Consider the following 25378-nt stretch of genomic DNA (forward strand, 5'->3'; position numbering starts at 1 on the left):
AGGAAAAAAAATTTTTTTAATTAAAAAAAATTTTGAAATGAGGATCGATTGAGAGATCTCTTACATAAAATCAAGTCAACAAATGTTCGCATTATAGGGATCGCAGAGGAAGAAGAGAGAGAAAGGTGTAGAAAAACATATTTGAAGAAACAGTATCTGAAAACTTTCCTAACCTAGGGAGAGAAATAGACATCCAAGTCCAAGAAGCAGAGTTCTAAACAAGATGAACCCAAAGAGTTCCACACCACAGCACATAATTAAAAAGTCAAAGGTTAAAGATAAAGAGAGAACCTTAAAACCCGCTAGAGTGAAACACAAAGTTACCTAGAAAGGACAACCTGTAAGAATACCAGCTGATTTTTCAGCAGAAACTTTGCAAGCCAGAAGAGAGTGGCAAGTGCTAAAACGAAAAACCTTCAACCAAGAATACTCTGCCTAGCAAGATTAGCATTCATATTTGAAGGAGAAATAGTTTCCCAGAAAAGAAAATATAAAGGAATTTATCACAACTAAACCAGCCTTGCAAGAAGTATTAAAGTGACTTCTTTAAGTGGAAAAGAAATGGCCATAATTAAACATAGGAAAAATGAATAAAAACACACAAAATATGACAATATATACATAAAAGTGGAGAAGAGAGCAAAAAGAGAAAAGAAGGGGAAATTTTTTTTTTCTTTTTAAGAACGTGTTTGAACTTAAAGGCCATCAAATTAATATGGACTGATATTTACATCAGATGACATATATGAACTTCATGGTAACCATAAACCCAAAACCTATGATAGATACACCAAAAGTAAAGAGAAAGCCAAATAAAACACTGTAGATACTAATCAATCACAAAGAGAGCAAGAGAAGAAGAACAAAGAAGAACTACAAAAACAGCTAATAAACAAAGTTTTTAAGTGGCAATAAGTACATGCTATCAGTAATTTCTTTAAATATAAATGGCCCAAATGCTCCAATCCAGGGGCATAGAGTAGTGGAATGGATTAAAAAACAAACAAACAAGCAAAGACCTATCTATATGCTACGTACAAGACTCACCTCAGACCTAATGATGCCTACAGACTAAATAAAAGTGAAGGGATGGAAAACATTGACCATGTAAATAAAGTGTAAAAAAGCTAGAGTAGCAACACTTATTTCAGACAAAACAGACTTTTTTTTTTTAAGATTTTGTTTATTTATTTGACAGAGATCACAGGTAGGCAGAGAGGCAGGCAGAGAGAGGAAGCAGGCTCGCAGCTGAGGAGAGAGCCTGATTCGGGGCTCGATCCCAAGACCCTGGGATCATGACCTGAGCCGAAGGCAGAGGCATTAACCCACTGAGCCACCCAAGTACTTCCAAAACAGACTTTAAAATAAAGATTGTGGTAAGAAACAAAGAAGGGCATTATAATGAAGTAATCATTATAATGGGCATTATAATGAAGGGCATAGTAATGAAGGAATCAATCCCTCAAGAATCTTTAACAACTATAAATATCTGTGCACCTGATACTGGAGCACCTATCTACATAAAGCAAATACTAATGGACATAAAGAGAGAAATTGATGTGATACAGTAACAGTAGATAGAGAACATTTATACTCTACTTACATCAATGGATGGATCATTCAGACAAAAAAAATAAGGAAATATCTTTGTTTTTGTTTTGTTTTAAAGATTTTATGTATTTATTATAGAGAGTGTGCATGAGTTGGGGGGGTGCAGAGGGAAAGGAAAAGAGAATCTCAAGCGGACTTTAAGCTGAGCACAGATCTTATCTTGTATGGAGCTTGATCTTACAACCATGAGATCATGACCTGAACTGAAACCAAGAATTGAACACTTAACCAACTGCACCACTGAGGCACCCCTATGGAAGTAAGGTCTTTGAACAAAATGTTGGACCAGCTGGACATAACAAATATATACAGAACATTGCATCCAAAAACAACAGAGTACACATTCTTTTCAAGTGCAAATGGAACATTCTCAAGAATAGATCACATATTGGGCCATAAAACAAGTCTCAATAAATTTAAGAAAATTGATATCATACCATACCTCTATTCCAACACATCAGTATAAACCTAGAAATGAATCACAAGGAAAAAGAAAAAAAAAAAAAAACAGGAAAAACCGCAAACACATGAAGACTAAACAACCAGTGGGTCAATGAAACAATCAAAGAAGAAATCAAAAAAATACATGATTACAAATGAAGATGAAAACACAATGATACAAAATCTTTGAGACACATCAGAAGCAGTTCTGTAGCAGTACAGGCCTAAGAAATAAGAAACAAGAAAGAACTCAAAAGATCAATGTTACACCTAAAGGAACTAGAAAGAGGGGAACAAAACCCAAGGTGAATAGAAGGAAGGAAAAGGAAAAAAATAAAGGTCAGAGCAGATGTAATTGGCCTAGAGACTTTAAAAAAAAGGGGAAGGGGGAAACGCAATGAAACCAAGAGCTGGTTCTTTGAAAAAATAAACCAGATTGACAGACCCCTAACCAGATTCATTAAGAAACAAACAGAAAAGACCCAAATAAATAAAATCAGAAATGAGAGAAAAATTAAAATAAAGAAATGAGAAATAAATAAATTGGAAAAAAAAAAGAAGAAATGAGAGAGGAAAAGTAACAACTCATACAACAGAAATATAAGAGTGAATACTATAAACAATTATATGCCAGCAAACTAGACAACCTAAAAGAAATAGATAAATTCCTAGAAACATAATCTTCCAATACTGAACCAGAAAGAAAGAAAAAATCTGAGCAGATTGATTACAAATAATGGAATTTAATCAGTATTCAAAAACAACCGAAGAATAAAAGTCCAATACCACATGGATTCACAGACCAAATTCTACCAGACATTTTAAAAAGAGTTAATACCTATTCTCAAAGTAGTTCCAAAAAAAAAAAAAAAAAGAGGAAGGAAAACTTATAAATATATTCTATAAAGCCAGCATTATTCTAATACCAAACCTGTACAGACACCACAGAAAAAGAAAACTATAGCCCAGTATCCCTGACAAACCTAGGTGCAGATATTCTCAGCAAAACGTTAGCAAACTACATACAATGATACATTAAAAAGATCATTCAGCACAATCAGGTGAGATTTATTCTCAGGATGCAAAGATTGTTCAATATTCAGAGTCAATCACCATGATAAACCACATCACAGAATGAAGGATAAAAGTCATATGGTCATTTCAGGGACACTTGGGTGGCTCAGCTGGTTGGGCGGCTGCCTTCGGCTCAGGTCATGATCCCAGTGTCCTGGAATCGAGTCCCACATCTGGCTCCTTGCTCGGCAGGGAGCCTGCTTCTCCCTCTGCCTCTGCCTGCCACTCTCTGTCTGCTTGTGCTCACTCTCGCTCCTCTCTCTCTCTGACAAATAAATAAATTAAAAAAAAAAAGTCATATGGTCATTTCAGTAGAAAAAGACATTTGACAAGATTGAACGTCCATTCATGATTTAAAAAAAAAAAAAACTTTTAACAAAACAGTGTTAGAGGGAGCATACCTCAACATAATAAAGGCCATATATGAAAAGTCCATAGCTAACATCATCCTCCGTGGTGAAAAACTGAGAGCTTTCCCTCCAAGGTCAGGAACAAGATAAAGGGTGTCCATTCTCACTGCTTTTTCCTAGCCATAGCAATCAGACAAAAAAAAGGAAATGAGGCATCCATATTGGTAAAGAACAAATTAGACTGTCAGTATTTGCAGGCAACATGACACTATGCATAGAAAATCCTAAAGATTCCATCAAAAAACTACTAGAAGTACTAAATGAATTGAGTAAAGTGGCAGGATATAAAGTTAATAGCCCCAAATTGGTAGGATTTCTGTATACTAACAATGAAGTTGCAGAAAGAGAATTTTTTTTTAAAAACAGCACCATTTATAGTTGCAGCAGAAAGAATAAAATACATAGGAATTAACCAAAGAGGTGAAAGACCTATACGCTAAAAACTATAAAACAGTGATGAAAGAAATTGAAAATTACTCAAAGAAATGGAAAGATATTCCAAGCTCATGGATTAGAAGAATGTCAATATGTTTTTACCCCAAAACAATTTACAAAGTTAATGCAACCCCTATCAAAACACCAACAGTATTTTTCCCAGAACTAAAATAATACCAAAATCTGTATCAAACCACAAAAGACCCTGAATAGCCAAAGCAGTCCTGAGAAAGAATAACGAAGCTGGAGTTATATCTACAATCTATATATTGTAGATTCCAGATATACTGGAATCTACAATTCCAGATTTTAAGTTATAATACAAAGCTGTAGTAATTAAAACAGGATGGTACTGGCACAAAAATAGATACCCATGAAAAACCCATAAATAAACCCACAATTATATGCTCAGTTAAACTTCAGGAAAGCAGGAAAGAATATCCACTGGGAAAAAGGAATCCTCTTGCACAACTGATGGGAATGTAAATTGGTACAGCCACTGTGGAAAACTTGTGGAGGTTCCTCAAAATACTAAAAATACAAATATCATATGATCAAATAATTCCACTGTTGGGTGTTGGGTGTTTACCTTAGGAAGATATTTTTTTTCTATTCATTCCCCTTTGTTTATTTCAGCATTATTTACAATAGCCAAGAATTTGAGGCAACAGAAGTGTCCAGCAATAAACAAATGGATAAGGAAAACATGGTGTGTGTGTGTGTGTGTGTGTGTGTGTGCGCGCGCAGGCATAGTGAAGTATTACACAGCCATAAAAAAGGGAAGAGCTCATACCATTTGAGACAACATGGATGAACCTAGGGATATTATGCTAAGTGAAATAAGTCAGACTGAGAAAGACAAATACCATATGATTCTACTCATAAATGGAATCTAAAAGAAGTGCATGAAGAAACAAAAAGCAAAATCAGAACTGTAAATATAGATGGTTGCCAAAGGGGCTTGGGCAAAATGGTTGAAGGGGAGAGAGAGCTACAAGTTTACATTTATGGAATGAGTAAGTCACAAGGATAAAAAGTAGAGCATAAGGAATACAGTCAATGATATTTTAATAGTGATGTAATGGGACAGATGGTAGCTATACTTGTGGTAAACATAGCATAATGTATAAACTTATCAAATCACTAAGTTGTACACCTGAAACTAATGTAACATTGTTTGTCACCTATACTCAGGTAAATACATTTCTTTTGTGAATTCCCAAGTAATATTTGTTTGTAAAATAGGATATTTGAAAAATACAAGAAAAATAAAGTAAAAAATCCACCAGAGATGATCATGGGCAAACATGATGTATCTTTTGCAAAACTGGAATAATAATCCATGTGTGGTTTTGTACCTTTTTCCTTTAATATTATATCTTGTCCATTTTTCACATCAAAATCCTGTCATGCACTACAAAAGTAAAAATCTAGAATACTGACAATACCAAATACTGGCAAGATGTGGAGTAACAGGAATTCTTGTTGCTAGAGGATGCAAAATGGTACGGCTACTATTAAAAAAAAAAATGTTGACAGTTTCTTAAAACTAAACATACTCTTACCATACAATCCAGCATTTGTTCTACTTGGTATTTACTAAAAGGAGTTGAGGGGTGCCTGGGTGGCTCAGTGGGTTAAGCCGCTGCCTTCGGCTCGGGTCATGATCTCAGGGTCCTGGGATCGAGTCCCACATCGGGCTCTTTGCTTGACAGGGAGCCTGCTTCCTCCTCTCTCTCTCTCTGCCTGCCTCTCTGCCTACTTGTGATCTCTCTCTCTGTCAAATAAATAAATAAAATCTTAAAAAAAAAAAAAAGGAGTTGAAAACATACTTCCACACAAAAACCTGCTCACAGATGGTTATAGTGTCTTTACTCATAATTTCCAAACCTTAGAAACAATCAAGATGATGTTCAGTTGGTGAATGTATAAATTAACTTTAGTACATCCAGACCATGGAATATTTAGCATTAAAATGAAATGAGCTATTAAGGCATGAAAAGACATGGAGAAACATTAAGTGCATATTACTAAGTGAAAGAAGCCAATCTGAAAATTCTGTATACTGTGTGATTCCAACTGTGTGATATTCTGGAAAAGGCAAAACTGAAGACAATAAAAAAATCAGTGGTTGCAAGGGGTGGGGAGAAGAGAAAGACAAATAGGCAGAGCACAGGGACGCCTGGGTGGCGCAGTTGGTTGGACGACTGCCTTCGGCTCAGGGCGTGATCCTGGAGTCCCGGGATCGAGTCCCGCATCGGGCTCCCAGCTCCATGGGGAGTCTGCTTCGCTCTCTGACCTTCTCCTCGCTCATGCTCTCTCTCACTGTCTCTCTCTCTCAAATAAATAAATAAAATCTTTAAAAAAAAAAAAATAGGCAGAGCACAGAGGACTTGGAGAACAGTGAAGAACTCTGTACTATATTATAATGATGGATATGTGTCATTATACATTTGTCCAAACCTATAGAATGCACAACACTAAGAGTGAGCCCTAAGTTAGACTATGGACTTCGGGTGATTATAATGGGTCAGAGTAGGTTCATCCTTGCTAAAAAAATGTACCATTCTCATGAGTGTTGTTGATAATGGAAGAGATTATACATATGTGGGGATAAGGAGGATATGGGAAGTCTATACTTTTGATCAATTTTACTATGAATCTAAAATTGCTCTAAAAATACATTTTAAAAGATGGGCATATATGTGTTTAAAATTCTGCTCTAAAATATAATAGTATCAATAAAGCATTTTCTGGTTCCAGAGAAGTAAACTCAATAACCCAGAGGATGATTAGCCCTAAAATTGTTTATATTGCAGATACTTTGTGTATTCGTCCATAGCATGAAGAATTAGTTGGTTTTATTTGAAGGAAAAAATCATATTTAAAAATGCCAGGATATAATTATGACTGTACTCTTAATAAACAACAACAACAACAAAAATTGAAATGTTCTACAAGATTTCTACCCATTTCCCAACTGGAGTCTGGAACAAATGACCCTCAACTTCAGTTATACTTCTTCGCGTTTATAAATATTTTCAAATGTAAAGGGCTCCTAGTCCCGAAGCCAAGAAGACTCTTCTTCATTACCAAAAAAAAAAAAAAAAAAAAAAAAACCGCCAATATTGTTAAAATATCCATGCTGCTCAAAGCAGTCTGCAGATTTAATGCAACCCCTATCAAAACACCAAAAGTATTTTTCACAGAATTAGAACAGATAATACTAAAATTTACATGGAATCATAAAAGACTCTGAAGAGCAAAGCAATCGAGAAAGAATATCCAGAAAAAAAGATAAACTACAAAACTGTAGTAATCCAAACAGTATGCTATAGGCACCAAAATAGACATGTAGATCAGTGGAACAGGACAGAGAGCCCAGAAATAAACCCATGATTTTAAGGTCAATTAATCTTCAACAAAGCGCAAGAATATACAGTGGGGGAAAGACAGTCTCTTCGGCAAGTGGTGCTGGGAAAGCTGGACAGCTGCATGCAAAAGAATGAAATTTGATCACTTTCTTACACCGTACACAAAAATAAACTCAAAATGGATTAAAGACCTAAGTGTAAACCTGAAATCATAAATCTCCTAGAAGAAAACATAGACAGTAATTTATTTTCTGCCACAGAAATAGTTTTCAGGGGGCTCCTGGATGGCTCAGTGGGTTAAATAAAGCCTCTGCCTTCAGCTCAGGTCTTGATCCCAGGGTCCTGGCATTGAGCTCCGCATCAGGCTCTCTGCTCATCGGGGAGCCTGCTTCCCTGTCTCTCTCTCTCTGCCTGCCTCTCTGCCTACTTGTGATCACTGTCTGTCAAATAAATTTAAAAATCTTAAAATATATATATATTTTTGAAGATACATCTTCTCAGGCAAGGCAAACAATAAACTATTGGGACTACACTAAAAAAAGCTCTTGCACAGTGAAAGAAACCATCAAAAAACAAAAAGGCAACCTACTGTAATGAAGATATTTTCAAATGATAACATCTGATAAGGGGTTAATATGCAAAATATAAAAAGAACTTATTGAACTCAACACCAAATAACCCCAGATAATCTAATTGAAAAATGAACAGAGGACCTGATTAGACAGACATTTCTGCAAAGAAGACATACAAGTGACTAACAGATACATGAAAGGATGCTGAAAGTCACTAATTGTCAGGAAAATGCAAGTCAAATCCGCAGTGAGATAATCTCCTTACCCCTGTCAGAAAGGCTAGACTTACTAGGACAAGAAATAACGAGTGTTGGTGAGCATGTGAAGAAAGTGGAACCTTCGTGTACTGTTGGATGAAATTTCCTTAAAAAATTAAAAAACAGAATTACCTTATGATCCAGTAATTCCTCTGCTGGGTATTTATCCAAAGAAAATGAAGACACAAATTCAAAAATATACATGACACTCCTATGTTTATTGAAGCATTATTTACAATAACCGAGACATGTAAGTAACTCAAGTGCCCTATCAGCAGATGAATGGATAAAGAAGTGATACATACACACAGCCATAAAAAAGAATGAGATCTGACATTTGCAACAACGTGGAGGTTACTAGAGGGTATAATGCAAAGTGAGAAGTCAGAAAGACCCATACCCTGATTTCACCAATATGTGGTTTTAAGAAACAGAACAAATGAGCAAACTAAAAAGACCAAAAAACTCAGATTCTTAAATACAGAAAACAAATTGGTGGTTGGTTGCCAGAGGGCAGGTGGATAGGGGAATTGGTAAAACCAATAAAGGGTATTAAGAGTACATTTATTGTGATGAGCATAAGTAATATATAGAAATGTTGAATTGTTATGTTATATTCCTGGAACTCATATAAGCTATGGGTTTTTCTTTTTAAATTTTTAAAATTTATTTATTTGAGAGAGAATGAGAGAAGGAGAGAGAGAGAGAGAGCATGAGAGGGGGAAGGGTCAGAGGGAGAAGCAGACTCCCTGCTGAGCAGGGAGCCATATGTAGGACTCCGTTCCCGAACTCCAGGATGATGACCTGAGCCTAAGGCAGTCTTTTAACCAACTGAACCTCCCAGGCTCCCTAACACTGTATGTTTATTATACTTCAGTAAATAAAATGGTTTTCTCAAATAAAAGTAGAAAATACTTAAGACTTCCATTATTATGTTAATCTTATATATGTGAGAGAACCCAACAAAATAAATTTGCCCATTTGCTTAGATTTTTACATAGGTATTAATCAAGATTTTACCAAAAAATACAGCCTGAAAATATAAAAGTAAATTGTCTTAGGGGCACCTGGGTGGCTCAGTGGGTTAAAGCCTCTGCCTTTGGCTTGGGTCATGATTCCAGGGTCCTGGGATCGAGCCCCGCATGAGGCTCTCTGCTCAGTAGGGAGTCTGCTTCTCTTCCTCTCTCTGCACCTGCCTCTCTGCCTACTTGTGATCTCTGTCTGTCAAATAAATAGATAAAATCTTTTAAAAATAAAAAAGTAAATTGTCTTATAAAAAGTAAATTGTCTTATAAAAATCCTAAATTAATGGGAAGGTATGTGCTATGGTGAGTGCTTTGAAGTGTGTAAACCTGGAGATTCACAGACCTAAGCCGCTGGGGCTAATAATACATTATATGTTAATAAAAAATAAAAAATTATATTTAAAAAAATCCTAAATTAAGCTTATCTTGTGAGCTAATGTGAATACTGAAACAACAACAACATAACCACCTTAAAGTACCAAATTTAAGAGGCCTTATTTTCTTTGAGGGGTTAACTGAGAAGACAATAGACAGTCCAGCATTTTTGTAGAGAAAAGGTATGGCTAGGATTTTTTGAGGATAATAAAATCTCATATATATATGAGATTTTATTTTATATATATATATATAATATATATATATATGACAAAGTTCTTTAAGAATTTCCAAAGTAAAACATTTTTATTTCCACCAAAAACTGGGAAACTCCTTAAGCTGAACATTTTTGTTGTGGTGGTGGTGATTGATAACTGTGACATGGGTTGATTGAAAAGTGGCATTTCTGATAGAAAAGTCCTTTTATTGGAATTTGAAGACTTACCAACAAAATTGACAAACACTCAACACTTTAGGCTCAAAATAAATTAGGTATTAGTTCTAACATAAATGTACTTAATTTTTCTTCTCCTTTTACCTACTTTTGTGGGCAAGAGTTCAAATATGACTAAAGTATCATGTTTAGAAGAAGAATTAGGTGTTGCTAACGTAATAGAATTTTGTCTTTTTAAATAACTTAAAAACTTTTGTTTCACACATAAGAAAACTCCAGTCAGTGGATTTTTTTGCATTTTGGACACTTGATTTCTCACTTAGTGCTCTATCAACACTACTTTTATTTCTCCTGACCAACCCTTTAAAAATTTGGATAACATTATTCTTGCTGATTATAATGTGGTTTATGTTGATTGTCTCAATAAGTCACACTAAGTACTTCATTCAGACCAGTGTGGATAGTATATGAAAAAAAGAATTATAAATACTTAAATATATGTGCCAAGCAAATGTAATATTTAACATTTTTGAGCATCATTACTTAACACTGTGAGCTTCACAATGAGCATTATTTGGTAAATAGATTCCAGCTAGGGAAAGCTATTGGGCTGGAAGGGATGAGTGTGATATGGGATTTAAAATGAATGGATAAAATCTTTCATATACAATTTTGTAGTGGAATTGTCAAGTTCATTTTCAGGTAATATTATCTAATTATTTGATTACATACGGAAGCACGGAGTTGTGGTCTGAATGATAAGGAATTTTAAATAGCTGTGTACCTGAAGAAATTCAGTGCTGCTTGTCGATAAAATTTAAGTGCTTAAGAAAATGACATTGCAAGAATATCTTAGTCACAATTGAAAAGGAAAGCTGAGATAGAGAAAACTTTTATGTTCTAGATTCAGTAAATCTAAGTACCAGCTGTGAAACAAATTAATTGGGGCAAAGTTTTATTAAACTCTACTTTTAATTTAAATGCTGGTAGCTATAATGAAGAGATCATCACCATTATGCCAGGAATTGTCAAAATGTCAAAACTTTTTGTTAATAGTCTTGGCTATTAGCCATGATTGTGAAAGACCATTCTTCTGTTTTTGTTTTTTTTTTAATTTATGAGGACTTTAGTATTCCATGACTAGGAGATAGGTGCATTTTATTTACCACATGTAGTTCAGCAAAATTAAAATCACAGTTCATTAAATGAACTCTGTTCCATTATGGCACCTTGTAAGTAGAAGTCTTTGATATTATACTTAAGGAAGTCTGGGGACTAAATGGATTGAAGGAGTAGAAAAAAGAAGAGATTAGAAGACAAAAGAGAGGATAGATGTCTTGGAGAATGTGGATAATCTCCCTCCACTGTAGCAGAGACAGCACAATGCAGGAAAAAAGGAATTACCCAGACCTTGATGTCAGTGATGTAGATTGAAATATTTGGGGAAATTTTAAAAAACAAAACAACAACAACAAAACACCAGCATAGTCATCTTAAATTCTGTGGGCCTAACTATAGTAAATAAGTGGAGAAAACTCGCCATTTAGAGGAAATATACAACCCAGGGTTAATTTCATTTCCCCTGCCCATATGTTTTTCCATTCCTGTTTCTCTCAAGAGAATGAGAAAATGAAGACTCCTTCCTCCTAGGGGAGGACTTGGTTTTTGGTTTTTTTTGTTTTTTTTTTTTAAAGATTTTATTTATTTATTTGACAGAGAGAAATCACAAGTAGATAGAGAGGCAGGCAGAGAGAGAGAGAAGCAGGCTCCCTGCTGAGCAGAGAGCCCGATGCGGGACTCGATCCCAGGACCCTGAGATCACGAACTGAGCCGAAGGCAGTGGCTTAACCCACTGAGCCACCCAGGCGCCCAGGACTTGGTTTTGAATCAGCCATAGCTGGCAGGCTGCATTTTTCTAGGTCTGAGATAGAAACAGTGGGGATTAAATATGATGTCTTCAAAAGAAATGAATTACAGTAAATAGAAAGAAATGATATCACGGGTGGAGAAAGGAGGCTTATTTGCTCTATTCATTCAAAATGGTTGTCCTTTGATCATTTGTACTTTTTTTCAGGTTGTTGGATTTGATTTGTATTTGAGTTAATGGGAGAAATGGGGGAAGACTGGGGGTTTGTCTATGTCTACTTTTTATCTTTAACATATATTAGCAGTATAACCACGATGTGTTTGGAGTTGTAGGATTTTTGCTTAATTATGGATAACATTTTCTTAAGTCAACTCCTACTTTTTTATAGTTAAAAACTAGTCATTGGTCTTAGAGTTAGAAAGAAAGAAAGCTGAAAATGGTTAAAATCTTTAATAGAATATTAAAGCAGTATTATTAATTAATATTAATTAATATTAAATTAATTAATATTAAAGAATATTAAGAGCAGTAGTATTAGCTGTATACCCTTAATTATATTTCTGCTGATGACAATATGTTTTTAAATGAAACTAACCAGAAAACTAGAATATGCACATTATAGTCTTTAGAGCAGTACTGTCCAATAAAAATATAATATAGATTACACATGTAATTTAAATTTTTCTAGTAGTCACGTTAAAAAATTAAAAAGAAATTATGAAATTAGTCTTACTATATTTAACCCAATATATCCAAATATTATATAACCAATATAAAAAATTGAATGAGATTTTATATTTTTGTACTGTCTTCCAAATAGTTTTTTATACTGAAACACATCTCTGTTCTGACTACCCAAGTATTAGTAGCTATATTTCCTATATTGAATGATGCAGATTTAGGATATGATAGGAAGAATATTACTACTATGATAATAATTCAGGTTGGTTCCCATCTATCATGGGTCCCTTAAAAAGTCTTTTTATTTGTGAAGATTTTTTAATTAATATCTTTTCATAAATAATAAATTTAAATACTTTTATGGGAGTATCTTGGTAGTAAATTTAGTGAAATATTTTCTGCTCACCTGGTATTTATTGTCTTACTAGTCTGTGGAAATCTATGAAGAAGTGATTCTAAGCCGTTTGAGGTGCTAACCTTTTACTTAGTCTTTTTTTCCCTTTAAGGCAGATTTGGTTCTCTGTTTCATAAAAGAACTCCTAATAGGAAAAACAAAGTATTGGAGGACATTACTTGGAATAGCTGTCAATATCATAAACTCATCTTTAATTTCCCTTTACATAGAAGATCTATCCAGAAGATAACTGTGTTATTTTTTTAAAATTGATTGAAAACATTACCCTTAAAATAATGCTCCACATGATGTGATTATCTTTCCAAAATCTATCCCAGGCCCACCTCCCCTTATGTTTCTATGTTCCATTATTCTCATCTAATTATGGTCTTGATTACAATTTCTATCTAGGTAACTCTTGAAATTACCTTCTCAAAGTATTCATTTGTTTAAAAAATTCTCATTGAGGGATGCCTGGGTGGCTCAGTTGGTTAAGCAGCTGCCTTCGGCTCAGGTCATGATCCCAGCGTCCTGGGATCGAGTCCCACATCGGGCTCCTTGCTCGGCAGGGAGCCTGCTTCTCCCTCTGCCTCTGCCTGCCTCTCTGCCTGCCTCTCTGTCTGCCTGTGCTCGCTCTCTCTCCCTCTCTCTCTGACAAATAAATAAATAAAATATTTTAAAAAAAAAAAATTCTCATTGAACACCTGTCTTGTGCCAAAAAGTATTGCTAGGTTCTTATAAGAAACAGGAGTTTACCCCTCTCATGAGAAAGGTAAGAAGTCACAGTAAAGCATATTAGTTTAATAAAAACATTTTACAAGGTGCCTGGGTGCCTCAGTCACTAAGTGTCTGCCTTCGGCTCAGGTCATGATCCCAGGGTCCTGGGATCTAGGCCCCCATCGGGTTCTCTGCTTGGTGGGAAGCCTGCTTCTCCCTCTCCCACTCCCCCTGCTTGAGTTTCCTCTTTCTCTGTGTCTCTCTCTGTCAAATACATAAATCTAAAAAAAAGAAAGAAACAAACAAACAAAGGGGGGGGGAGCATTTTACAAAGTCCCGTAGGATGGCTAAATCCACAGAGGCTGAAAGAATTGACTCAGAAAAGGCTTTAATAGAGTAGGTGGCATTCAGGTATAGAAAGCTCAATAGTGGTTTACCAGACAGACCTGAGAGGGAATAATAATACATTTAAAAAATAGTAAGTAAGGGTGCCTTGGTGGCTCAGTTGGTTAAGCGTCTCCATTGGGCTTGGGTCATGATCTCAGGGTCCTGGGATTGGGCCCCACATCGGGCTTTCTGCTCAACAGGGATCCTGCATCTCCCTCTCCCACTTCCCCTGCTTGTGTTCTCTCTGTCAAATAAATTAAAATAAAATCTTAATTAAAAATAATAAGTAACCCAGTATAACTTTTTTTGAACCACATTTTGAAGGAACTCATTGTACCAAGCTAGCCATTTGCCTTTTTCTTGTAGCTAATACAGGGTGTGCTCTCTTAGGGATTTTTAATCAAGGCAATACTCAAGTTTGTGTACAGCTATGATCCAGGAGCATTTCTACCTGCCTGGGAACCTTTGGGAGATACATGTTTGTACCCCAGGGCAGACCCATTAAGATTGGTCTAAATGGATCCTGAAGCAGCCCTGTGAACCACCTCCATCCCCATTCAGCCATGCTCTAGGGCAGTTTCATCTAGAAACCCAGCAGGTGACATATCTATTAGTGCCCTTGGAGACAGACCTGCAGAATCTGGTCCCAGCTCTGGACCCTGAAGCAAGCCTGACACTCAGTTCTAGCCCCTCTCAGCTGCAATCCTGGGCATTCCTGCCCTTCCTGGGATCCACCCAGTGGCAGAACAGTGGCCTTCCTAGGGATCTGACAAAAACCACTCCTGCCCACACATCTAGTAATAGGCCAGCTCTCTGCGGACCTAATGACATTGTCCCAGCACCAGCCCTACTGACCAAGGACTCAGAGGCAATCCTTTCCACCAGAAGACCAGACAGGATCCATGCCTGCCCAGATGATGGTAATGAGGTCCACAAACGATAGACCCCAGTGCAGGCCCAGCAGCAGCCATGTGACCCGGCCTCAGTCCAACTTGACTGTGGTCCTAGAGGTGATCTCATCAGTCTGGAGACCCAGTAAGAGGAGATCATTAGCAGCAGAAACCTATCTATAAAAATTTGAAGAGGTGTTTGTTCCTCCAAATATAAAGATCATTGAAAATCAGGCACACATGGACCCACCAAAGGAAACTAATAAAGCTCCAGTAACCAACCCCCCAAAAATAGAGATCTATGAATTGCCTGCTAAATCATTCAAAGTAATCATCTCAAAAGAAGCTCAGTTACACACAAGAGAACATGGACAACTAAATAAAATCAGGAAAACAATGCATGAATATCTTTCCATGGTCATTGAGCATACAGCTTAGTGAACTGAGCATACAGCTTATGTAAAACCTCAGTACTCATTCTGTAAAGCTTTTACTACTTTTCCTGTATTATGTTGCTTTTCATTGTATGTAAAAAGCAATCTGAAAGTACTTAATTGGATTTTAAATGAGTTATAAAGTGGAAACTTTTGTAGATATCCCTTATACATTTCTATTTTTTTTAAAGATTTTATTTATTTATTTGACAGAGAAATCACAAGTAGATGGAGAGGCAGGCAGAGAGATAGAGAGGGGAAGCAGGCTCCCCGCCGAGCAGAGAGCCCAATGCGGGACTCGATCCCAGGACCCTGAGATCATGACCTGAGCCGAAGGCAGCAGCTTAACCCACTGAGCCACCCAGGCGCCCTACATTTCTATTTTTAATATTTATATTTGTATATATTAGACAGTCATTTTAAATTGCCTTTTTTTTTTGTAGGAACCTCCAGAAGTTTAGCCTTTTTGGAGACATAAGTGTTCTACAACAGCAAGGAAGTTTGTCAAATACATACCTCAGCAAGGTGGATCCTGATGGCAAAAAAATTAAACAGTAAGTTATATGGCTAGTGGAAGGGGGCTTATATTAATAATAATTTCAGTTTTTTCTGAGAAATTGTAAGATACAATCAGGAGAGTAATGATATTTTTCCCAAAAAATGTGTCCTGTAAACTGAAAGTGTTTTAACTATGAAATATCCTATTCCACATCATAAATCTTTAAGATAAATCAAAGACTTTGCTGGGTAAATTATTGCTATTTAACAGCGTTACTTTTCTCCTTGCCTTCATTGTAACATAAATTGTATATCATCACTCTTTTCTACCATACTGGTACAAAAATGCTGCTTTCATTGGTTGAAGAACTTATTTTTGGATGTTTAATATGGTTTATTCATTATATTTTTATGTGAACTTTAGTAATATTTATGATAATGTTATTTGTGGGTTGGATTGAGAGAAAATGGATCTCAACATTGCATGCCATTTTATTACCCAGTTTCAGATGTCAGTGTTAAAAGATTAGCGCTAAATGTTAACAGGATCATTGTGGAATGTGTTTTCCATACAGAATTCAGCAGCTGTTTGAAGAAATACTGAGTAATAGTAGGCAACTGAAATGGCTGTCCTGTGGGTTTATGCTGGAACTAGTAACCCCAACATCACTGTCATCTCTCTCAAACTCTATTGCCAACACCATGGAGCACCTGAGCTTGCTAGACAACAATATTCCTGGTAACAGCACCCTTATCACCACAGTTGAACTGGAGCGATTCATGAATCTGCGCTCACTTGCCCTGGATTTCTGTGACTTTACAGCTGAGATGGCAAGAGTCTTAACTGATAGCAACCATGTGCCTTTGCAGCGACTGTCTCTCCTGGTCCACAGTGTTTCCGTGATGCACAAGTCTCTGGACAATATGCCAAATGATGAGCATTGGAAAGCCTTGTCACGAAAGAGCACCAGCCTTCGTGTCTACATAATGGCCTTTGATATCAAGAGTGAAGATATGCTAAAGATTCTGAAACCCAGTATACCACTAGAGAGGATCCATTTTGACAGCTACATCACTTGTGTTTCAGGAGCTATTGTTGATCTTATATCCAGGCAGTATGATAAGTTCCTCACTCATTTTATACTAATGAATGATGTGATTGACACCTCTGGTTTTCCAGATCTTAGTGACAACCGAAATGAAGATCCATTGGTTTTATTAGCATGGAGGTGCACAAAGCTCTCTCTCCTGGCAATTCACGGTAGGTGATTTTTGTTCAGTTTGTTATTTATATCTAAAACATCTTAAACCAGCAAAAAGCACTGATATTTGTAGTGTTGAGTAATCTTCTAACAAGTTGAAATGCAGGCTTTTATACTTTTTTTTAAAAAAAGATTTTATTTATTTCACAGAGATCACAAGTAGGCAGAGAGGCAGGCAGAGAGAGATGGGGAAGCAGGACTCCCCGCATTGAGCAGAGAGCCCAGTGCGGAGCTTGATCGCAGGACCCTGGGATCATGACCTGAGCTGAAGGCAGAGGATTTAACCCACTGAGCTACCCAGGCACCCTGGCTTTTTTTTTTTTTTTTAAAAGATTTTATTTATTTATTTGACAGACAGAGATCACAAGTAGGCAGAGAGGCAGGCAGAGAGAGAGGAGGAAGCAGGCTCCCTGCCGAGCAGAGAGCCCGATGTGGGGCTCGATCCCAGGACCCTGGGATCATGACCTGAACCGAAAGCAGAGGCTTTAACCCACTGAGCCACCCAGGTGCCCCCACCCTGGCTTTTATACTTTTTAACTTATATGATACACCACTTACAAGTAAAAGGTCGTATTTCCACTCTAAGTGTTTTGTTCCAGCTTCCATGTTGCTTTTTTCTTCCACCATGGGATTGGTGGTATTTCATGAGAGTGGCATTTGAAATTAATTTATCTAAGAAAAGTTACATATCTACTTGCAGTAGATACATTTCTTCCTCTTATCACAAGATCTCTTAAAAACATAATACAGAAGGAAGAGAAAGTATGATTTCTTACTTGTTTGCTACCTAATCTTCTAGATTCTAGATATTAACATATTAATTTGTATATTTTTTTAAATGATGATTCCATTGATTGGGTATATGCCTTTTTCTTACTGGTGCCTTTCATCTTAATATTAACTATCCTCATTTAGAGAGAGTTGCTATTTTGCCAGAAGGACGTTTTACTTTCTTTTCTGGAACATGTAAGACCTTTACAGCATACAAAATGGACTATTAGTTGTGTTTCCTTATTTTTTAAATATCTTTTAGCCTGCATTAGTGCAGGAAAGTATGTGTCTTGCTTTTCAAGTTGTGCTTTATAATTTGGCCAGTCATCAGAGATAGCAATAGAGAAATGCATTTCAACTTGTTATAATATTACTCAACACTATATATTAAAGATTAATCTCAGCCAATCTAAGCTCTTTTTTTTCTTACAATAAATATGAAATAAGATGTTAGATACAGCTAAAGCTCCTATACCCATTCCCCTTTATTCCTTCCCAAAGTTTATCCATGACTCTTTAATACTTTACATATTTTCTATTGGCAATTAACAGTTTAAAGTTTCGCTTCTTAACTTCAGACTGTGAAGCATCATAGGAGAGGATTTTTTACTCACTAAAAATGTATTCTGTGTATTGTTAATGGATACATATATATGAAATAAAATTTTGTTTTTTATGATACAGCACTATCCATAGCTATAAAGTTTTACTTTAAATGTCTTCAGTCTTACTAAATGTACTGATACTGGAATAGCATTACAGCATCTACCAATTCACCAGCCACAGTGATGTTGTTGGAAACAATATCAAACTTGGTTTTTGTTTTTTTTTGTTTTGTTTTGTTTTTTGGAGCTAAACAATCATACTTCCTTTTTCAATCTCGGTATATTTTTTAAGGAAAAGGACCAAAGTGGTTAGTGAGATACAAGTTTGTGGAAAAGACTAACTTATCAAATAGAAAAAAAAAATTACAAGGAAATGACAGTGCTTGTTTTTTGTTTATTTTGAAGGTTACACAGTGTGGGCGCACAACCTCATTGCCATTGCTCGTCTTCGTGGCTCTGATCTAAAAGTACTTGAAGTCACTGAAGAAAGCATTGATTTTGACCAAGGTGAACTGGCCGACCAGGATGTGGATCCAGTGCATAACCTTATTGAGCAGGTATCCCTCGGCCTGGGTCAACCTTGGCATGCGGTCATGGACATCGAATCACTCAGTGTCTTCACTGAACCGAATCGTCATTTTTACAGAGAGATGCAAAGCTTCAGCGAAGACATTTAGCTTTTTTTTAAATGTATAATTCCTGTGGTTACATATGCAAGTAGGGTCCTATTATGTTTTTTTTTCAGTAGTGTGAATTAATCCCTTTGTGCTGTGTTTAATCAGTATTAGCTTTATAGAATTATATATGTATATTCTACTTCTTGATCAAAGAACGTAGTCGGGTATTGGTTTAGAAGTTCAAAGTGACAATGTGTAGGGCTTTCACGGTTAATGGACTTGTTATCAAACCTTAAGGATATACAACCGAAGGTTGTCTGAGGTTGCTGGCTAACTTTATTTTTCACTGAGTTACTCTGCCTTTTGATGTTTTTATTCTTTGTGTGTCAGAGTTCAGAGCTCAGGAGCCAAAATATTTTTATACGTATATAGATATATATCCATAGCCTGGTGGATTTGTATGCAATGCACTGCATTCATGCTTGATAGCATTTCATTAATTTTTTTTGAAATGGAAGAAGGGAGGATAGTATGATCCCAAATGAGTGATCTTTAACAGAGAAGCCAAGACTTTAACTTTTATTACATATATAATAGTTGATACCACCAATTACCATTCTGAATTTTGTGTATTAGGTTAGAATACTGCTTAATCCTTTTTTTAAAAAATGCATTTACATAAACATGAATACTCAAACTGTTAGACTTTTTTTAAACTGTATGTGACATAATTTTATTCATCAATTACATTATACATTCAAGTTAGCTTTTTAGCCCAGATTTCAAATAGTGGAGGAAGAAACTGTATTCCAGGGTAAAACCTCCTTAAAAGAAAATAAAAAAACAGAGCCGTAAACACACATGCTTGCAAACAAACATTAGTCGTGAAATCCCTAGCAATGAGTCACTGGATTTTTCTCTGTCAGCGCGCGTGTCAGCTGCCAAAGAATAGACTTAACTGAAGAAGTGCCCACATGCTGGCAGGGGCCGGCCCACTCTGGCCAGCCAGATACTGCTAGATTGTAATATTTAAGGTCGAATTTCGACCTGTGGTACACAGCTGTGCTGTGGCTCAGTCAGCAACCTCAGAACTCTGAAAAAAACAAAACAAAAAAAAAGAAAAAAAAACCATGCACCTGTTTCACTGTGAATAGTGAATGTAAAGGAAAGAAAGGAAGAACTGAAAGCTTGTTCTATCACAGGTATGAGCTGCTATGATACATGAAGAACATTCCATGAAGTATGTTTTAAAACCTTGTTATATCTGAGAGGCTTTAAAAGCCGACTTAACTGTTTCAGGGCAACCGCGGTACAGACGTGGTCTCTGTGAGACTTCCACCTGACCCCAGTTTTAAGTGGTACGAATGTTGTGCATTTAATGTTAAAGGACAGTCTGCAATAATAAAGTAAGTAGCCAACGTGGGTGCCCAGCAGTGCTGAGACCTGGCTGCTCTATTGTAAGCTTTGGAAACACAATTTATGCAACAGATGTCCAGATATGATTCTATTTATGGAAAAAGTTTATATGTATTTTACAAATGGTTTTACCATCTTATATTAAAATGACCTTTTGACAGGTGTGCACTGTTTTGTCTCCAGTGAGCACATACCATGAGGATTTTATATGTACATCAGTAGTGTGAATCCACTGGCACAGTGTGTGTAAATGCCAGATGTGGTGAGATTTTATCTTACAAATGTGATCAGATAAAATAAATCCTGACAGAAACTGTAAGGAAACCAGCTGAATGTTTGACCTGATGACTGATGTTGTATGGTTTATGTTAAATGTATATTCTTTTAATCAATGAATAAAGCATTAAAAAGTGACCATTGTAATATGTTTTATTGTATACAAAGCATGAAAATTTTTAGTGTTAAACCGTAATAATCCTTTATAATCATGTTAGCTACTATTTTAGTCTGGTGCAGCAAAGCTTAAATTTGGGAATATTTCATAAAAAGTCCTAGGTTAGGGGCACCTGGTGGTACAGTCAGTTAAGCATCTGACTCTTGATTTCGGCTGAGGTCATAATCTCACGGTCCTGGGATTGAGCCCCAAGTTGGACTCCATGTTAGCAGGGAGTCTGTTTGAGATTCTCTCTCCCTCTCCCTATGCCCTTCCTCCCCCTGTTCACTCACTTTCTCTCTCTCTCTCAAATAAATATTTTTTTTTCAAAAAAGTCTGAGTTTAAATAGTTTGAAGGGTTTTAACTGTTTTAACTAGCTTTGGCAAAATACAAGCTTAAAAGCAAACAATAGACTGGTTATCACAAAACTCAAGTGTATTATGCATTTAGAACATTAATGATATAGTAAAACACAATTTATAGGCTATAAGAACTTTATACAATTCCTATACTAGATGCAAAAATCCTTTAGTATGCCAGTATTAAATAGTTCATAAACTCCTATATTGCTTTAGTTTGGTTTGTAATCTCTATTCTTGGTTGTTGAGACAAACAGCTATCAGTTACAAGATAGAAAATGGCTCTTTTCCTTCATCTGTCTTTCCCTAATCATTGCAGACACTGACTCTTCTTCCAGACACTGCCTCCTCACCTTGGAATAATCTGATATTCTTCAGCTTCCTTGTTTCCTAGGCATATGTAACTCTTTTGGGTGAATCAACATGTTTATTATGTAAAATACAAAAATAGTACCCAAAATGTATGAAAAAAGAAAGCCTATTAATATATGTGAATAGTATACAAATGACGGTTGGTATAGTAAAGCACTAAACTGGGAGGCTCAGCATCTGTTGCACTCTGAGCTCTGACTCTAATGCTACAGAGCTTTAGCATTAGAGTCATCTGTAAAATGAGGAATCGGACTTGATTATCTAAAACTCTATTTAGATTCAGTTTCCTCATCTGTAAAATGAGAGATTGGACTTGATTATCTAAAACTCTTACTCTTCCCTAAAAGTTTTAACTGTTGGCCCAAAGGCTCAGACATACATAAGATCATCTTTGAAGAAATGTATTAAATAGGGGGCACCTGGGTGGCTCAGTGGGTTGAGCCGCTGCCTTCGGCTCAGGTCATGATCTCAGGGTCCTGGGATCGAGTCCCGCATCGGGCTCTCTGCTCAGCAGGGAGCCTGTTTCCCTCTCTCTCTCTCTCTGCCTGCCTCTCTGTCTACTTGTGATCTCTGTCAAATAAACAAATAAAATCTTTTAAAAAAAATGTATTAAATAAAACATTTTCAAAACATAGCTCACTAAACTATATGAGATTTACATAGTAAAACTGCTTTCCCATTTCCCCCACCACCCTAGGAATAAAGAAGATAGGGAGTCAGTGGGGCTGGTCTTGGGAAGGACAGACACACCGTGGGCTTATGGCTAAACACAGATTCAGAAACTAACTTACTAGGGCCTTACGGCATGCATCAGATGGGACCTTTATGAAGCCAGTAACATATAAAGTGGTCCTAATGGAGTAACACACAAGCAGGGATGAATAATATACAACCATCAAACTACATTATCTATATCAAGGCTTCCCAACCTTTTCCATCCCCTGACATATACCGAAAATATTGTACAGCACACTGGTATAAACTGGAAAAAAACTGTGCAGGGAGAAAAATCATTGTTTTGTTCATTATATAATTGATGAGACAAAATGCAGAGAATTGGGGGAAATAATAAATTTATATGGAACTTTCAAATAAAATCTTGTCAGTTTTAACTGATAACCTCTTCAAATTTTTAACATTGCCACCAATGATAAACACCCCACAAATAGGTGATAATTTTTAAATTTTTTCACAGCCATTCAAAAATTTATGCTGCTGAAATTATACTTAAGAAGTCTTAAAAAAAAAAAAAAGTTTAACAGCTCTAGAGCCACCTGCATGGTTTTTTTGGTAAAGTGTCTGACTTCAGCTCAGGTCATGATATCAGGGTCCTGGGATCAAGTCCCATATCGGGCTCCCTGCTCAGTGGGGAGCCTGCTTCTCCCTCTGCTTCTGTCTCTCCCCTTGTGTGTGCTTTTTTTTTTTTTTAAGTCTTAAAAAAAGGTAACATCTCTGAATAAAATGGTAAATGTAATGTTGAGCTTTCTTACAACGTGAATTAATTTCAAATTCAAGTGATTTTTCATTAAGGTATTTCAAAATCATGATGAAGCTCCCATACTTAACCCTGCTGCTAGTTTAGCCACCACTCAGAGCACACATCAGTCACCAACAGACAGAAATACCTGATTTCTGTGAAAGTAGTTAGAAGCCTGCAAGGTGCCCTCCTCCTGCCCCTCAGGTCCAAGCCCCTCACAGCCAACCAGCAACATCTGGAGATTCACACCTGGGCTTTCCACCTGCTCCTTGGACACCTGGGACATACTTCTCTAATAGCTTCATAGACATTCCTTGCCTGTGATGGACAATGGAGTGTCTGCCTCTCACAGGTGAGAGGTGAGTGCCCACAGATGCTGTGTGTGCAAGGCACAGGGTCAGACCAGGGTCCACTCTATCTGCACTCCAAGAAGAAAATGAAAGCATCAGGAGGCACCCAGCTAGGGCTCCTAGCCGCCCCAGATTTTGTTTGTCAGAGAGCGAAAGAGAGCATAAGCAGGGGGAGCAGCAGGCAGAGGGAGAGGGAGAAGTGGACTCCCTGCTCATCAGATGCAGGACTCCATCCCAGGACCCTGGGATCATGACTTGAGCCAAAGGCAGATGCTTAACTGATAGAGCCACCCAGGTATCCCTGTAATTTTTTTTATTTTAGGAAGTTGTGCTCAAATTTCTTTCTCCTATGTTTAGTTTTTATACATGATAAATATGTAACTGATCAAAGATACGTCATTGGTCATAACCCTGCATCAACAGGAAAATACATTATCTTCAGAACATCTGTATACTCTAATGGAACATTTAATATATTTTAGAAAGGTTTTCACAAAAGTTGGTTAAAAGAAGTCAGTGTTTAAAAGAATGGAATTTAGGGGGCCTGGGTGGCCCAGTCAGTTGAGTGTCCAACTCTTGGTTTCAGCTCAGGTCATTATCTCAGGGTATTGAGAATGAGCCCCGGATCAGGCTCCACTTACAGTGCAGAGTCTGCTTGAGATTCTCTCCCTCCCTCTCCCTCTGCCCCTCCCCACCATGCTCTCTCTCTGATAAAAATAAAAAAGAATGAGCTTTAATCAGGAACACCCACTTCAGTGAAATTTTCTGAGAAAACACTAAATAAATTAGCTAGGAAATACTATGATTGGCATGTGCTGAATTGTATGCCAACCATTATTTTAATCATTTCACTAGAAAGTACTTTATTTAATCTTCACAGCAACCATGTAGTATGCATCACCCCCATTTCACATATGAGGAAATGGAGGCACAGAAAGGTTAAGAATCTTGCCTAAGATCATAAAACTAGTCAATGGCAGAACAAAATTTAAACCTAGGTGAAAGGACCCTAATATTATACAACTCCTACCACTCTTAAATACTACAACTATACTATTATTTGACAGATAGTGTTACCTATTTTTTGATAATGGATAACAGATGTGAGGTGATATCTCATTGTGGTTTTGGTTTGCATTTCCCTGATGATTAGTAATGTTGAGGATCTTTTCGTGGATCTGTTAGCCACTTACATGTCTTCATTGGAGAAATGTCTCTGCAGATCTTCTGCCCATTTTTCAATTGGGTTATTTGGTTTTTTTGCTAGTGAGTTGTATGAGTTCCTTATATATTTTGGATACTAACCCCTTATTAGATTGCTGGTTTGCAAATAGTTTCTCTCATTCCATAAGTTGTCTTTTCATTTTGTTGCAAGCAAGAAACATAATACAATGTAGTAAGCTTAACTGCTCTTTATAGACAGTTATCAAAGAGTTCCCATATTACACACACACACACACACACACACACACAAATCTCTTTTGTAGCACTGCTATCAAATTCTTTCACAGTGGGGCACCTGGGTGGCTCAGTGGGTTAAAGCCTCTGCCTTCAGCTCAGGTCATGATCCCAGGGTCCTGGGATCGAGCCCCGCATCGGGCTCTCTGCTCAGCAGGGAGCCTGCTTCCCCCTCTCTCTGCCTGCCTCCCTGCCTACCTCTCTGTCAAATAAATAAATAAAATCTTCAAAAAAAAGAAAAAGAAAAAGAAAAAAATTCTTTCACAGTAGCTACTACCTGGGGGGGGGGGAATAGGTTAGTTTGCAAAGGTTATAAGGCTAGATGCTTTTTTAAATAGATTCATGGTAAACCATGAACCATACCTATAGAAGCAGAATAATTATCAACTATACTCACAAAATTCTTTTGTAGCATCTCCCC

General features: G+C 36.7%; 1 protein-coding gene across 1 annotated transcript in view; it reads left to right on the forward strand.

Annotated features, from left to right (window-relative positions):
* FBXO33 (F-box protein 33) overlaps window positions 1-20921 on the forward strand; it is a 37580-nt gene extending 16659 nt beyond the window's left edge. The window contains exons 2-4 of the mRNA XM_044229766.1: window positions 15782-15892; window positions 16412-17097; window positions 18880-20921. Coding sequence (XP_044085701.1) covers window positions 15782-15892; window positions 16412-17097; window positions 18880-19151 — 1069 coding nt within the window. The 3' untranslated portion in view covers window positions 19152-20921. The remainder of the gene's footprint in view (window positions 1-15781; window positions 15893-16411; window positions 17098-18879) is intronic.
* Window positions 20922-25378: the final 4457 nt, after the last annotated feature.

The sequence above is a fragment of the Neovison vison genome, chromosome 13, assembly GCF_020171115.1.
Source record: "Neovison vison isolate M4711 chromosome 13, ASM_NN_V1, whole genome shotgun sequence".
Classification (NCBI taxonomy): domain Eukaryota; kingdom Metazoa; phylum Chordata; class Mammalia; order Carnivora; family Mustelidae; genus Neogale; species Neogale vison.